Source organism: Eurytemora carolleeae, unplaced genomic scaffold, assembly GCF_000591075.1.
Source record: "Eurytemora carolleeae unplaced genomic scaffold, Eaff_2.0 scaffold430, whole genome shotgun sequence".
NCBI lineage: Eukaryota > Metazoa > Arthropoda > Copepoda > Calanoida > Temoridae > Eurytemora > Eurytemora carolleeae.
In genome coordinates this window covers 4,410-22,060 of record NW_019397707.1, presented here as the reverse complement: position 1 = coordinate 22,060, position 17,651 = coordinate 4,410, and the positions used below count along the sequence as shown (strand labels likewise).

Here is a 17,651-nt window from a genome sequence, read left to right as displayed (position 1 = left end):
ATCTAGATCATAATCAAGATCGAGATCAAGATCATGATCAAGATCAAGATCAAGATTGAGATCAAGAACAAGATCGAGATCAAGATCATGATCGAGATCGAGATCGAGATCAAGATCAAGATCAAGAACAAGATCAAGATCAAGATCAGGATCAAGATCAAGATCAAAATCAGGATCAAGATTAAGATCAAGATCAATATCAAGATCAAGATCAAGATCAAAATCAGGATCAAGATTAAGATCAAGATCAAGATCAAGATCAAAATCAAGATCAAGAGCAGGATCAAGATCAAGATCAAGATCAAGATCAAGATCAAGATCAAGATCAAGATCAAGATCAAGATCAAGATCATGATTAAAATCAAGATCAAGATCAAGATCAAGATCAAGATTTATTATTTAAGTTTTGTCTGGAAGAGGGAAAACTAACAAATATAATTGAGTTTAAATGTTATGAAGCAAACACCCAGGTCTCCATTTTTTAAATTTCTATTTAATGGATTTGAGAATATGGCTGGGCATTCGTTTAACAGTTTAAAGATTTAATAAACAAACGGGCAAAATAAAACCACCTTCATGAAGAAGATATCTGAAATTTAGCTAACCGTTCAAAAAATGGAATTTTTAAAATTCCCCTTTTTTCTGTTGCAGAACTTTGGATTTTGGCTTTTTACTTTCTACATATTATTTCAGGGTCCCTGTATGCCTAATCTTAAGTTTGTACAAGTTAATGGTTCAACAGGTCAGGACTCATGACGGGTAATTAGGGGTCAAGGGTCGTGGAGGGTGTCAGGATAGGTCAGATGGTTCAGTGGGGTCAGAATGGGTCAAGTGGGCTAGAAGGTGCCAGGAAAGGACAGGAAGGGCCAGGAAGGGTCAGGAGGTGTTAGGAGGAGTCAGGAGGGGTCAGAAGGGTTCAGGAGGAATCAGGAGGAGCAGGTTTGTGTCAAAAGGGCCATCACAAGGTTGTATATAAGTTCAGATACTCTCGATGGACGTATCTGATTTAACAAATATTGATAGTGCTAACAAGTTTAAAGCTTAAAAATGCAATTCTTGAGTTCGTTTATATTGTATATATTAAACCGCAAAATTTTTTTTTTTTATAAATAAGCAGTGACGCCAAATGAGGTATAAGAGTGTCCATTGATGTTAAGGTCGTCTTTACCTATATTGGAGCGCATCCAGAGTATCTCACCTTATTATACAACCTTGGGTCAGAAGGTGTTAGAAGGAGTAAGAAGGGCTTGTACATGGATCATGCAGAAATAGGGCTGGGCACATTCCGTTTCTTTTAAATCGTTCCGTTCTAGAACAAGAACAAGGGCCTTCACCTAGATCGTTCCGTCCTTGTTCGTTCCTTTGTCCAATCCTTCCATCCACGTTCCCTTTTGTTCTGTTCTTGGTGTTCTTAGTCAAGAACGGTCCATCCCGTTCTATTCTGTTCTTTGTGCTCTTAGTCGAGAACGGTTCCATCCCAGTTTTGTTCCCTTCTTTGACNGAACCCCCCCCCCCCAGCAGGAATAGGGTTAAAGTGACTGCAGACATAATGTCAATTCTGATTCACAACAATACCCTTCAAAGCTTTGTCTGATCAAGTATTGCATTAAATATTCATGCTTCCCATTATGAAAACTGAATATTTTTATTTGTGGTTTCTCTACAAAGTGACTAATGCATTTCTTGCTTCAGAAAGGATGGAGAAATGAAGGTTTCAAAGGTAAATCGGAAATGCTACTCTATACCTTGAAATTACGCATGTATTTCATTAAAGTATAATTACATCATAAAAATAAAAATACTTTAAAATCTCACTTTTGCCAATAACTAAAAAAATCATTAAAAAAGCTTAAATCAATACTACCTTCAGTGTTCCTGATAATAAGAACGCATTCCTGATTTTATCATTCTTTTCAAGCAATTTCTCTTTGTTCCACATTAGTTCTTTTAATAGTTGTTTTAAGAACGTGTTCTATTTGTTCGTTGTTTTTTTTCGGAATGATGAGATTGTTCTTGATAATTCCATTCGTTCCTGTGAAAGAACAATCGTTCCCCAGGAACGACGCCCAGCCCTAGGGAAGAGGTGCTTAGGTGGGCGTCATAATTGGTTGAAGATATCAGAACAGGACAAGAACGGTAAGGAGAGGTCACATTGGGCTGGTTAGGGTCAGAAGGGAACACGAGAGGCAAAGAGGGGTTAGTAGGGTCTTGGGAGGGGTATAGTGAGTTATGAAGGTTTAGGAGAGGGATCATTGGAGGTATGAAGAGGTCTGTAGGCGTTAGGAAGGGTCAGGATGGGTCAGGAGGGGCAAACAGCTTTGGGATGGGTTAGGAGGGGTAAGGAGGGTTTAGAAGGGGTCATGAACTAGGGTTCAGAAAGGATTGGGATGGGTTCAGATCAGGTCAGGCAATTAAATCAAAACTTCTCCTTAATAGAACTTTGCTTCTCCATTCACCATTCTAAGTTTTCTTGATTTCAGGAGTTGGACACTGTAAAGAGCACTGTATTGAGAACGGAGGTAAAGAATTTGAGTATCTTCCACAAACTTTGATTTTATTATCCTTTGTCGTAGACCTTAAATATTTCACACTATGATCAAATATTCTAAGCTTGAAATTTCAAGGCTTACACTTCAGGATGCAAAAATAGAGGGATTAGAAAATTTTAGGTTGAGGTTGAAGTCAAGGTAAAGTCAAGGTAAAGGCGAAGTCAAGGTCAAGGTCAAGGTAAAGGCAAGGTCAAAGTAAATTCATGGTCAAGGTAAAGTCAAGGTACAGCCAAGGTCAAGGTAAAGTCAAAGTAAAGTTAAAGTTAGGGTCAAGGTAAAGGTAAGGTCAAGGTAAAGTCAAAGTAAAGGTAAAGTTAGGGTCAAGGTAAAGGTAAAGGTAAAGGTAAGGTCAAAGTAAAGGTAAAGTTAGGGTCAAGGTCAAGGTAAAGGTAAAGGTAAGGTCAAAGTAAAGGTGAAGTCAAGGTCAAGGTAAAGTCCAGGTCAAGGTAAAGTCAAGGTCAAGGTAAAGTCAAGGTCAAGGTAAAGTCAATGTAAAGGTAAAGTTAGGGTCAAGGTGAAGGTAAGGTCAAAGTAAAGGTAAAGTCAAGGTCAAAGTAAAGTCAAGGTCAAGGTAAAGTCAAGGTCAAGGTAAAGTCAAGGTCAAGGTAAAGTCAAGGTCAAGGTAAAGGTAAGGTCAAGGTAAAGTCAATGCCAAGGTAAAGGTAAGTTCAAGGTAAAGTCAATGCCAAGGTAAAGTTAAGGTCAAGGTCAAGGTAAAGGAAAGGTCAAGGTAAAGTCAAGGTCAAGGTAAAGTCAAGGTCAAGGTAAAGTCAATGCCAAGGTAAAGGTAAGGTCAAGGTAGCGATGTACATTTTTCAGGGATGGAGGATGATTTTTGATGATTGGGGGGAAATGAAAAATTGGACAGCAAAATCCAATATTTTTATTCTTTTTGATACTTTTTCCTCAAATCTTAATTGATTTTCTCCTAAAAATCATTTATTCTTCCTAATTCAGGCAATAAAACCATAAAACGGGTTTTATTTGCTGCAAGCATGCATATTAAACTTCGGGGGATTTTCAAAAAAAGGGGGGGAGAAAAATTATTTTTCGAGAATATTTACACCCCTGGTTCAAGGGAAAGTTAAGGTAAAAGTGAAGATTAATGTATAAATCTAGAAAGATGTGGAACTAAGACATGTAAAGATCTGAAACAGGATCCCTTGTTAAATCATCAGGTAATTTGGAAACTGAAACAAACAAAATTTACCGCACAAACTTAACTCAATGAAAAAAATAGAATGGAGAATAGTTATTCTATTTTTAAAATAGTCAAAAAAGGGATTGACCGGTAATGTATGGTGGTTGAACTGAGTATGCAGTATTGCGCTCAAACTCAGTAATTATACATCGTGAAAGCATTTCATATGTCTCAAATGAATCCTAAACAAATGTTCTACACTACTGCACACTCAGTTCAACTACCATACTTTACCGATCAGTCCCTTTAAAGTTGAATGGAAATTACCAAAACATATGAATATCAAATTTGTGAAGCTCACACTCACTTACGCCAAATTATAGGGGAAATTTAAACTGAATTTCGCACATTTTTTTTGCTCGATATTCCTCTAAATTTGTCTTGCTTACCCTTTCTCAATTTAGCACAAAACTGCACAACTATAATTTAAAATATCATTAAAAATAATTTAAAAAAACGTCACCATGTATGTTATATTCGGAGTGTTCATTACGAATACATTTTAATGTTTAATAAATTTAAACTTTAATTTTTTGAGTATTTTAGGGAGGTGTTGATTGTGCTTGCCCTGTGGGTCAAGTTCAGGTAACATTCAATGTCAATATTTTAAAAAGAAGGGTTGGTGGGAACTTTTGAATACAAAGAGCTAATTAAAGATGGGTTTAGTCAGTTTGTAACCAATTATACATTTGTTTAAATTTGTCAAATTAAATCAGTTCTGTCCCAGCTCATGTATAGAAATATGTAATTTGGTAAGACCCATAATAAATGGAGATTTGATAAGTTAATGGACTCATTCATTGATTTTTAAATTGATTAATTGATTAATTGACTGTTAAATTATATTGTAAACTACTTGATTTCTTCATAGTTTGGGCAATTGATAAATTGATTAATTGACTAATTGATTGATTGATTAGGATGAGAATGAAGAATCTTAGGTTAAGTTTACTAAAAGAACCAACTGTAATAATTAATTGATTGATCAATTGATTGATTGATTGATGAGGATGAGAATGATGAATGCCAAGTAGAGTTTACGGAAGGAACTAACTGTAATAATTGATTGATTGATCAATATGAGAATGATGAATGCCAAGTAGAGTTTACTGAAGGAACTAATTGTAATAATTGATTGATTGATCAATTGATTGATTGATTGATTAGGATGAGAATGGTGAATGCCAAGTAGAGTTTACGGAAGGAACTAACTGTGCTCCAGGACAAATTATTCTACCAAAGGCATTAGCTGCCAGATACAGTGAGAACATCTCTTCTTTCTTTGAATATTTGATTTTTCCAATTTTTCTTTTTTTCAATCTTGGAAAATCTGTAATTTTTTTAACTTTACATTTAAAAAGAAATTTCTCTTAGATTTTTCTGGATCAATTTGGTTCCATAAAAAAAGCATTTACTGAAGCAGTTAAGAATGATAAGTTGATAGCCTGAGGCCGAATTTAAAGAATTTAAATCGCGGCTTAAATCCGCCAAAACCCGGTTTAAATTAAGCGCCGGCTTAAATCTTGAAACATTTGATACAATTTAATGTGAAACCAACCATATTTAAGCCGCGGCTTAAATTTAAACCGTGGCTCAAATTCTTTAAATTCGGCCTTTGGTGCCAATATAGTTTTGAGAAGTTAATAGCATAAATCTTCTTAAATCAATTAAGAATAAATCCACTTTCTAGATGCTACACCAACGAGGTTATAGTATATAGAGTGATGATGTACGCTAATCCTTTACTAATTATGCAGGCCATGTACTTCACTTCCAAAGATCAATCTGTATATTACAGTACTCAGGGTGATTTCTGAAAATATTTAAATGGAGAATTTGTTTTCCATGTAACTATTAAAATCCACTACACCTTTATTTGTGTGCAGGATTACATTTTCACAGGAAGACGTACTATTACAGGCTTTCACAGAGCAATATTTCATCGATAATAAACTGTTCTGAGAAAACTGAGTAAAATTCAAGATACAAAACCTCCCCATACCCTTGTACTCCGAAAGCGTACTGCATATTTGATGTTTGTACTGTATGAATATGCCATTATCTCTTAACATCCTTTATCAGTAAACTATCCGAAGTGTACACTCAGGCCAATACACACGGAGAGGTAGCTAAGATTCAGCCCCCTGTGCTACACACATGTAGGTGTTACAAGCTGAAAAAGTATATTGGGTGATTATTCTGGATCTATTACACATGAAACAATGATTCTGTAAACTTTTTACTGCATGTAATAACTAACTTCCTTCAGCATCTAGTGGTAAATTTATTTAAAAATCGATGAAGAAATATTCTGCTTTTCTAGTTTTTAATGGTTTATCATTTTAAACAGCATCAGGAAAGATTCCATAAGGCATTTACTGAACCCAATTGATCCGAAATAAATTAAATATCTTAGTTGTTGCCCCTCTTTTTATTCTAATTACAGTTTTTTTTTTTCCAATTTCTAATTAAACTTTATCTTTAACATTTCAGCTGATGTTAAGTGTGATGCAGACTACAGCTGCGAAGATAAGGAAAATTGATTAATCATCAAATATGATTTTTTCTTAATTTTATTTTAGTCCGATTAGTGAATTTAATATTTTTTTATTTTAATAAGTCTTTAAACATTCAAAACAGTTATTAATTCTTTTAATATTATTTTTTTTCATGTCAAATTAATCCCCAAAAAAACACGACTATTAACGATGATGTTTAATTTGCAGTGTAGTGAGGGGGAAAATATTTTCAATAACGTTTTGGAAACTAAGTTTAATCAGTTTAATCATAAGTAAGTTTCTTTGATTTTAGCCGTTTGCACGCACCTCTGACCCTTCAGTAGAAGTAAATTCAACCTAAAGTCTGACCGCGTCAACCTTGTTGCACCGGCTAGTCCTATTGATTGTCTGCTTTATTTAACTAATGTCTGGGCTACACAGTACAAACTGGGACCGGAAAGGTTGACCCGGCTCGGGAAATCAAATGTACTGGCTACCCCTGTTTGGGTCTTTATTGAGTTACAAAAGCTGGTGTAAACTGTGATGTTCTTAGTTAGTTTTCATAAGCTGATCCGAAAGGTTCTTGGTTGGTTTTCATAAGCTGATCCGAAAGGTTTGGTTTGGTTTGTATTGCTGCTGTTTGAGGGAGTGTGAGCGTAGTTTTAAGTTACCCGTCATGTAAAGATTACAATGCCTGCTTCAGATTATTTCTGATGATTCCTAAATGTTATCCTGCAGTAGAAATGCGCAAGTAACTTTTGTAGAGCGCCCACAATTGATACAGTTTACATAAGCTTTGTTTTTTGGCTTTTGGTTGTTTGTCAAGATCTTGGCTGGTTTGCATTAGCTGAAATCACTATAGTTTCAGTAGAAGTAAATATTTCCATTTACTGATATAGCACTGATTGCAGGATTCATAACTCTAATTGGATAATGAGATAGATAGAAAGATAGATGTTACCGCCAAACTATTTCTATTGGTTCAGAATAGACAACAAACACATGACTGACCCCTGATTGGATCAGGCGCTGATGGATTCGGCATACAGGAGTGAAATGTAGGGTTCCTTGTTGGTTTTTCTTAATTTGTGAGGTCCTTTTGTCAGCAGTTTTAATGTTGTTGGTGATTTTTTTGTATTGCCAAAAAAATTCCTTTTTAGACATTATTATACTTTAAACAAAATTACAATCTTCGACATTTATTTAAGTGTTCAAAAATAGTTTTAAATGTCAAGTAGGGTTTCCAGCAAATTTTGCTAAAGGGTGCAAAACGATGCAGAATTTTGCAGAAAAATATGCACAATTTCGCGAAAAATTGCACAAAATAGCTTTTTTTTCGATAAATTTCGCATTAATCTGTTTGCCGAACCGAAGGAAAAAAATGCGAAATTTGTTTGCTTTTTTTACGAACGGAATGCGAAAAAGTACGACATTTTCGACGAAAACAAATAATTTCGCGAAAAATGCGAAATTTTTGGGAAACGATTTCCAATTGGAAACCCTTATGTCAGTAGAGCAGATCAAATTTGCAAATTATTCAAAAGGAACAGATTAAACTACTGCTGTATGCTGACTTCCGAGTCCATTAGCGCCTGATCCAATCAGGGTTCAGTCATGTGTTTGTTGTCTATTCTGAACCAATAGAAATAGAATGGCGGTAACATTTATCTTTCTATCTATCTCATCCAATTAGAGATATGAATCCTTCAATCGACGCTATCAGTAAATGGAAATATTTACTTCTACTTAAACTAAAGTGGAATACATTTTTTAGATGTTCTGACGAAGGAAAAATTAAGAGCTGCTGTTTAAAATCCAGGAAACATGCGAGGGAACACTTTTTAAACAAGTAATTATTAAATATTTTAAGAATTGATTGATTAGTTGGAACTTGATGCATCTACGATTGATTGGTTGATATTCTGATATTGATTTTATTGAGAAATATTCAATTGCATGATTGAGAGTATTTAAAAAAAAATAATGTTCAGTGATAAATTTTTGATTATTGAACAAAAATGTCTGTTAAAAATGTCTGTTAAAAATGTCTGTTAAAAATGTCTGTTAAAAATACAAGTTTTTTGCTAAGATTAATTGTTTAGATTGTCAAAAGTACACATTCAACTGGGTGTATGTGTAAACAACCCTTGTACTGCAGGAACCAGTTTATTTGTAAGCAATGAGGGGAAACTGGAATGCTTTCAGGAAATCATAATTATAAAAATTTACGTAAAACTAAATGAAAATTGCATTTTAGATTATAGATGGGCACATTTGACTTGTTTCCTTGTTTTACAGGTCGTAAATGATCCATGGTTCGGGTTTTTTAATCCTTCAAGATTGATTTTGTTCATTATAAAAGATTTTTATTAATTTTCCATCTTTTTTGTTCGTTTTTTAGCTGAATGTTTGTTTTATAAAACCGTTTGTTCAATAAAATTGTTCATTCAGCAAAAAATTTGTTCAAAAAAAACTTTTGTGTTTTAGAAAAGTTCGTTCGTTTAGTAAAAAACGTTAGTTTTTGCCAAATCTTTTAAAAAATGTGTTTGTTTAGTAAAAAAGGAATCGTTTTTTGCAAGTTCATTTGAACGATATTAAATCATTCGCTACGTTTTGTTTACCGATCATATTTCATCTCTAGCTAAACGATCCATTTCATTCGATTTTTAAGAAAATTTTCGGTTGTTCTAAAAAATTTTGTTTGTTCAAAAAAAAGGTGCCCATTCCTAATTCTGATTTGTAGCCGGATAAAAACGTTTTTTTAGCTACGTCGAGAACACAATTGTGCAAACATTTGACGTTTTTCATTTCTAATGTCGTTACCTTTCATAATTACCCTTTAGTAAAAGTAAATTCAACCTAAAGTCTGACCGCGTCAACCTTGTTGCACCGGCTAGTCCTATTGAGTGTCTTTTTTATTTACCCAATGTCCAGGCGATACAGTACAAACTGGGACCGGAAAGATTGACCCGGCTCGGAAATTCAAATGTACTACGGCTGCTTGTGAATGTCCCTTGGTTTTTATATAGATTTCTGTTCTTGAAGTTTTTATGATTTGTTTAGTTGAAAAGTCCAGCTGTCATCAAATGTAAAGACTTTTTATCAATAGGTAAGTAACACAATTAAAACAAGAAAACTGTTGAATAGTTGAATTTAATTTAATTTAATTTAAGTAATAATTAAGTGTATTAAATGTTGTTACAAAGCAAATAGTTTTACTAGAAGTCAGTTATTAAATCACAATCATTAAGTGAAATTGCACACTTGGGAAATTGTCACTTGAGAAGTCGCCCTTGGGAAAAGGCCTTTGGGAAAATGCCTTTGGGAAAATGCCTTTGGGAAAGTACCAAAGTACCTAACACCTTTTTTCTGTAGCATAAATCCGCACACCACGAGAACCTTTAATTAAAGATAATCAGTATTCGTGAGAAAAATACAGATATTCTATACGTTCTTGATCCGACTAAGGTTAAAATAATCAGTATTAGAAAGATTAGTGCTCAGTCCGCCATTAAATCAAATTTATATTTTAGAAGATGAAAAACTAACTTGTGAAAAAGTCAGTGGAAATCTTACACCGTTGTCTTTTCTAACAAAACAAAAAAAGGATTGTGCCAGGTCAGTTTCTTAGATAATTAAAGAAAACATTTTTTTTTGCAAAAGAAATTTTCAGAGGCAGTCAAAACAAATATGTTTTTTCATACATGGTAAAAATGGAAAAATATCCGTTAGAACTGACGAGGATTAACCCAGACCGAAATATATTTTCAATAAATGTGGAACTAACATCTACTTTTTTACTCTACAGAGGTTTGGTCCATCGCCATCACCGAATTTTAAATATCCGTTTTTGTTCATCAACAGAACAGAAAAACAAAAAAAGGATTATTTCAAATCCTCCAATAAAAAAATGAAATCATTTTACAGTTATAAGTATACGAAAAACGACATTTTTCACGTTTTATTTTAACTCGCCACAATTTTTAAAATTTTTTTTTTAATTTTGAAAGAACACATTTTATTGTTATTTCAGGGGTAGAATATGGAGCAGTTACAGGTTAAGCTTTTTTATCATAAATTATTAAATTTAATGGATATTTAACAAAATCTTTTAAATCTCAAAAAGAGCTATGCATAAAAGCGCTGGGAACTCTTGTACTGTGGAGATCAATATCAATGCTTGATCTCTTTACGATGGTAATCGTACCCAGTCAGGGGTTGAAGGAAGCTTTTATCAATGGAGGAATAACTAAAATAGAAATAGAGATAACAAATCTTTGTTATTCTCAAAAAGACTTAAAAATCTCTTGTAAATGTGGATATCAAGATCAATAATCTCAATCATTTTAATCGTCACTCTAGTATGCCGACTCCATTAGCGCCTGATCCAATCAGGGTTCAGTCATGTGTTTGTTGTCTATTCTGAACCAATAGAACTTGCATAGCGGTTACATCTATCTTTCTATCTATTCATCATCCAATTAGAGATATGAATCCTGCAATCGGCGCTATGAAAATGGAAATATTTACTTCTATTGAAACTATAGTGTCGTTCTTTACAGGTTCTTACATTAAAAAATAGACATCAAGATCAGGAGATCAGGATTATTAATATCTAACAGCTTAGTTAAATTTTCTTTATAATGCGTTATTCAAATGATTGTACACTAAATATGAAGAACTGGTATGAAGCCATCTCTAAATATGAAGAACTGGTATGAGGCCATGTCTAAATATGAAGAACTGGTATGACGCCATGTCTAAATATGAAGAACTGGTATGAGGCCATCTCTAAATATGAAGAACTGGTATGACGCCATGTCTAAATATGAAGAACTGGTATGAGGCCATCTCTAAATATGAAGAACTGGTATGACGCCATGTCTAAATATGAAGAACTGGTATGAGGCCATGTCTAAATGTCAATTTCATTGATTTTTATTTTTCTAAGCTTTGACCAAAGCTGAAACTTTTTTGTTGTATACTCATTCGCTTGATCTCGATATGCCCATTGGGCACTTTTAATTTTAGGGTCTATGTTAAAACTATTTATTTTACATGTGAAGGCTCTCTTTCATACGATGTTATGATTACCATGCAGAATATCGAATATAGACTAGACAAATCTGCAGATTAACAAAGCTTGAGATCAAGCATTTATCTCGATAGTCACAATACAAGAGTTCCCATCTAACGTAGAGCAAAAACCATTCCTCATTTTTAGGATGGATTGTGTGTTGAGTAGTTTCGGATAAAGCATGCATGGTAGGAAATTTGATATTAAAGAAAGGAATTGAGTCTTTGCCATAAACTCTACTTTTCTAAACCATATATCTTTAGATTCCAATGTCGTAGACCTTAGATATTTCAAACTATGAATTCTGTTATATCAAATGATAGACGTTTGAAATATCAAAGATGTAGGACATTGGGTTCCAAAGACATAGGGATTATAAATTCAGAGTTTGTGGCAAAGAGTCAATTCCTTTGATTCAAAGAGTGATTTGATTTTTGTTAAATCCTTTTAAACCAAGGTTAACAACATTTAATCAAATTTCTTTTTGAATCGAATCTTTTGAGATCAAATTTCTGTTAGTTAGTTTGATTAATAATGTGTCTATGTAGAGTTATAGCATTTAAATGATTAATTTTCAAACTATCTATATATAAACTTTGCATGTCTGGGTGTCTGTTTGTATTAAAAAAAAAACGTCAAAACGGCTGAACCGATCGGGCCCAAATTTTGAAAATGCGCAAAAAAATATTATGAAAACCGCAAAGTTTTTTTTAATGATGCTCACAGATAAAGCCACAATTAAAAGTTGAAATTGAGATTCATTAATTTATTATGTTAATTTAACTCACCCTTAACAATTACAATATGGAAAAAATACTAACATGACTAAGTACCAAAGTAATGACTATGTTTGATTAGGTAAATTAGGTTATTTTTCAAAACTTTTTAATATATGACAATGTTCAACAAAAAATAATTTCTTTGTTTTTCAGAAGGAGCTGTGTACCAACCTTCGGATGAACATTTGTGTAAATAAAAATGTAAATAATAATAAAATAAATCTAAATTTAGCAAAATTTTTGGTTTTCAATCAATCAATCAAAAAAAGGTAAAAATATATTTTTGGCTAAGTTCCATTCTTAATCTTATCCAGAGGCTGTCTCTGAAAAAAAGATTGTTTTCTTAAGCCTATCCACAGGGTGTCTCTGAAAAAAGATTGTTTTCTTAAGCCTATCCACAGGGTGTCTCTGAAAAAAGATTGTTTTTTAAGCTTATCCACAGGGTGTCTCTGAAAAAAGAGTGGTTTTCTTAAGCCTATCCACAGGGTGTCTCTGAAAAAAGATTGTTTTTTAAGCTTATCCACAGGGTGTCTCTGAAAAAAGAGTGGTTTCTTAATCTTATCCACAGGGTGTCTCTGGAAAAAGAGTGGTTTCTTAAGCTTATTCACAGGGTGTCTCTGAAAAAAGAGTGGTTTCTCAATCTTATCCACAGGGTGTCTCTGGAAAAAGAGTGGTTTCTTAAGCTTATCCACAGGGTGTCTCTGAAAAAAGAGTGGTTTCTTAAGCTTATCCACAGGGTGTCTCTGAAAAAAAGAGTGTTTTCTTAAGCCTATCCATAGGGTGTTTCTGAAAAAAGAGTGTTTTTTAAGCTTATCCACAGGGTGTCTCTGGAAAAAGAGTGTTTAGGCTATTTAGATTATGAAACATCATTGCATTGTGTTAAAAAGTACTCCTAGTAGTTACAAAATCCATAAATAAAACATTTTTCTCTATAATGCCGTTGTATTCTTGAAAAGTAGGCCTAATATTTCGAAAATGTGGTTGATCAAAAAATTTAAAATAATAATTTTATTTTTTTTTACAATGGCGAATTTTCAAAAATATAATTGAGGATTTTATCAAATAAATGAAATAAAAGGATGTTTGAACTTTTTTGAAAATCTTATGAAAAGGGGCCGAGTACATTTCAAATACATTTTGAAGATTAAAACGGCATTTTTGAGCAAATTGTGGCATTAACGGGCAATTTATGGGCATTGTACTCAGAAGTAATACTTTTTAGTAAAAAAAACGATATTTAGAGAAAAAGCAATCAAAATCTTCGGAAATGGGACAGAGCACATTTTAAGTATTAGGCCTAATTTTGAAGACAATTTAGAGAAAGATATAATCTATCAACGACTTTTTTCAAAGACAAAAACATATATAGTTAGATACAAAGAAATCATGCTTGTATGTATGTACAATTATTTTATCTACTTATCTAGTCAATTTATCAATGTATCTATCTATAATATCCATCTATCTATCTATCTATCTATCTATCTATCTATCAATCTATTTATCTATCTATTTACCTATCCATCTATCTATCTATCTATCTATCTATCTATCTATCTATCTATCTATCTATCTATCTATCTATCTATCTATCTATCTATCTATCTATCTGCCTATCTATCTATCTACCTATCTATCTATCTATCTATCTATCTATCTATCTATCTATCTATCTATCTATCTATCTATCTATTTATCTATCTATCTATCTATCTATCTATCTATCTATCTATCTATTTATCTATCTATCTATCTATCTAACTATCTATCTATCTATTAATCTATCTATTTATCTATCTATCTATCTATATCTCCGTAATTGACAGTATCAGTGAGTAAGGTTCCATATTTGGACAAATTAAAGAATTTGAACCAAAATCTTTAAATAATTCCAAGCATGTAGTACAGCAAGGAAATTCTTACTACTTCTAATCTTTTTAATCTTTTAAAGTTGATTATACAATTTAGATGTATTAAAGCACATCATTGTTATCTGGTTTTGTTTAACCTGACGCTTAAAACGCTTAATACAAGGAATTAATTTCTTGTATCGCAGGGACAAAAGTTTATAGACAAATTATAAAATGTATAGATTGATAGATAGATAGCTATGACCTGATATAAAATGTATAAATAGATATCTGTATCCATATATAACATGTATAGATAGATAGATAGATAGCTATATCCTGATATAAAATGTATAGATAGATAGCTGTATCTTTATATAACATGTATAGATAGATAGCTAGATAGCTATATAGATAGATAGTTAGATAGATAGGTAGATAGATCCTGATATAAAATGTATAGAAAGATAGATAGATAGCTAATCCTGATATAAAATGTATAGACAGATAGATAGATAGCTTTATCCTGATATAAAATGTATAGACAGATAGATAGATAGCTATATTCTGATATGAAATGTATAGATAGATAGATAGGTAGATAGATCCTGATATAAAATGTATAGACAGATAGATAGATAGCTAATCCTGATATAAAATGTATAGACAGATAGATAGATAGCTATATCCTGATATAAAATGTATAGATAACTCATAACTCTTCATTTTATCGCTATCTGAACTGGTGGAAGACCGCTTTAAACGATATTGCTTTATAAATAATTCTGTTCTCAACAAGTTTAATGTGATTTTCTTATACATGTATACAATTGTCTGTCTGTCAGTTTAACTGTCTGTATGTATGTATGTCGTCTGTATGTAGACATGTATATATCATTGTGCAGTGTATACGCTCCCAAACAAAAATTGAGCAACATTTTTCCAATAACTCTTACTTTAAACGTTAGCTTTAAAGTAGAGGCTGTCTAATAGTATGATGACTAAATTTCAGAGTTGTCTATATCTAGCTGAATGTATGTACATCTATAAATATATACAGAGATGTCTATCTTGTAAATCTTTGTGTCTGGATGTATACTGTCTAGTGTCTATATATCTATCTATCTATATGTATTATGTTAATACTATGAACTCAATTAGAAGTAGAGAGACTCTAGCAGAGTGTAATGAAACTTGCGTTTTAAATAAAAAAGATAAAAGGCACATCCGTAGGTTTTATAGATAGTCTAGAACTCGATTGAATTCAAATATTGAAGAAACTAAGCGTATCTCGCCCTGCATGGTTATCACAGAATAGGAATAAAGGGAAAGAAAATGGCGCTGATCTGGCAAGAGAAAGCCAGTCGCACTGCTTTGCAGACGAGTTCGGTATAACACACGCACACTCTTTCGGTACAGACACACAACATGACTACAGTCAAGGAAATCGCAGAACAATGTCGTCAATTAAACTTGAATAATGAGTAGTTTATTGAAAACTTTAATCAAATTATATTCCTTGCATGAAAATTTGGCTTATAGTGTTGACTTGAATATGCAAATAAAGATGTAAATTAAACTTATTTTTAAGTAAACAATAAACAATAAACAAATGTACTCTCCTAGACTGTACAAATACCGAGATTCTTATGTACTGTATATACCTAAAGTACACACCTACGGTTTGGTATTCCTTACAAACACCCTTTTATAGGGTTTCCAATCGGAATTCCGTTGCGCGGAATTGCGCGGATTTGTGCGAAATGGTTGCTTCCGCTTGCACTGTTTCATTGCGCGCAATTGCGCTAAGCAATTAAATATTCGCGGAATTGCGTGGAATTGTGCGGAATTGCGCGGAATTGCGTGCATCAGTATTGCTTTTCTATCTAAAAATCAATAATTTTAACTGTGACTTACAAATTTTTGTATCAGATACAAGAATGGAATTAAATATATCTGTTGATTTTAAAATAATTGAGGTCCGAGTGTCACTTGTTTCAACAGTTTTCAAATTTAAAGTTTCTTGTGGTTAAGCTACTATAATTAACAATTTAATATGATACATTTTTTATTTCTTCACATTGGATAAACATCAAAAAGGAATCATTTTTGGTTAAAATTGTAAGGTTTGTTTAATCAAAATTAGATATTTTGCTACAGTGAGAACCAGAAAACTATAGTATGGAAAGACAACATCACAGGGTATTTAATATTATAGTTACAAGTCGAACAAAATTAATTAGAAACTTATTAAATCACATTGGTTTTGCTTGAGTCTAAACTGTCGTCTTCCTATGCCAGAGTTTTCTGGTTATCATGCTACATGAATATTATAAAACAAAATATTAAGTTTAAATTCAATTTTCCTAGCATTTGAGACTGAAATGTTAGTGAAGTTCAGTTTAGTGTATGCCACTACCAAAGTTTAAATTGAATTTTTGTTGTTGAAAGGAATTGGGCAATGATTAATTGCATTTATTGCGAGCCAATAAGTTTGAATTGAATTTTATCAAAAAATTGAAACACAAACGAAATTCCGTTGCGTTTATTTGCGCGCAATTATTACGGAATTGCGCGCAGTTAAATTCACTTGCGCGCAAGGGCTCGCAATTACGCGCAAGTAAAATCCACTTGCGTTGGAAACCCTACTCTTTTAGTACACACACACACACATGACGTTTCCGCCCCCTCATGGTTATCCTTGAATGGAAGGGTAGGGGGAGGAAGAGAGGTGACATTTTTTCGACGATGCAGAAATAAAAAAGGAATGATTGAATGATTGATATCGATGTTTAAACTTGAGAACTTTAATCCTCAAACTTTCAAGAACTATTATTAAACTGCCGAAAACTTTTAGAAATTCATCACATTTTTAGCAAGCCTGACTTTACAGCATAGCAACGGTTTTGGCTTTGATTCACGTGGTTCGCAGTGAATTATGAACAGGATGATAGAGTTCGCAGTGAATTATAAACAGGATGATAGAGTTCGCAGTGAATTATGAACAGGATGATAGAGTTCGCAGTGAATTATGAATAAAATGATAGAGTTCGCAGTGAATTATGAACAGGATGGTAGAGTTCGTAGTGAATTATCAACAGAATGATAGAGTTCGCAGTAAATAATGAACAGGATGATAGAGTTCGCAGTGAATTATGATTAACAGGATAATAGAGTTCGCAATGGATTATGACTTATTGAGTTTTATTGTTTTTCGTAATTTTTTAATTGCTACGGTGAGTTCGATATTGCATGAGAACAAAATGGTTAGAATTTATTTGTCAGAGTTTGATTAAAGATACAAAGTTCTCTCATTTGTCAAATTAACTTTTTCTACCAAATAGAGTTGTTTTATTCTTTTTACAATGCAGTCTTAAATGCGCTCCTCCGACCATTCAATTTATCATATTTTACAAAAAGTTTTCAGAAAAAAACATTCAGAATTAAACTTGACAACTCTGGAGAAGTGTGAGTATATTCAGTTTTGTTTATCTGAGGAACATTATTTAGGCGCATGGGCGCAGTAGAGATAAAGCTTGTCTAAAAACTAAGCCTCCATATAGAGCTAATGATTGACTTTATAATAATCTGTGAATGGTTTCTTTTTGTTATGTAATCATTAGACTAAATATTCAATTATATAGTCGCAGAGAGCTCACAGGAGCTCATATCATACTTTATTTAACAATGGGAGGGA

At 32.8% G+C, this 17,651-nt stretch overlaps 1 protein-coding gene across 1 annotated transcript; it reads left to right on the top strand.

Annotated features, from left to right (window-relative positions):
• Nucleotides 1-409: 409 nt before the first annotated feature.
• LOC111715578 (uncharacterized) lies at nucleotides 410-12,341 on the top strand. Its single transcript, XM_023490938.1, has 14 exons — nucleotides 410-470; nucleotides 694-742; nucleotides 2,481-2,519; nucleotides 3,669-3,727; nucleotides 4,297-4,335; nucleotides 4,918-5,011; nucleotides 6,244-6,284; nucleotides 6,477-6,541; nucleotides 8,023-8,097; nucleotides 8,351-8,453; nucleotides 9,312-9,357; nucleotides 9,782-9,866; nucleotides 10,282-10,305; nucleotides 12,258-12,341. The coding sequence occupies exons 2-14, from the start codon at nucleotides 703-705 to the stop codon at nucleotides 12,283-12,285; spliced, it is 738 nt and encodes a 245-aa protein (XP_023346706.1). The 5' UTR covers nucleotides 410-470; nucleotides 694-702; the 3' UTR covers nucleotides 12,286-12,341.
• Nucleotides 12,342-17,651: the final 5,310 nt, after the last annotated feature.

Excerpts from the sequence above, each read along its gene's own strand:
- LOC111715578 (XM_023490938.1), top strand. The coding sequence starts at position 703 with ATGCCTAATCTTAAGTTTGTACAAGTTAATGGTTCAACAG. Across the intron at positions 5,012-6,243 it reads GGCATTAGCTGCCAGATACA|CTGATGTTAAGTGTGATGCA; the intron begins GTGAGAACATCT and ends TTAACATTTCAG. Across the intron at positions 8,454-9,311 it reads GGAAACTGGAATGCTTTCAG|TTGAAAAGTCCAGCTGTCAT; the intron begins GAAATCATAATT and ends TGATTTGTTTAG.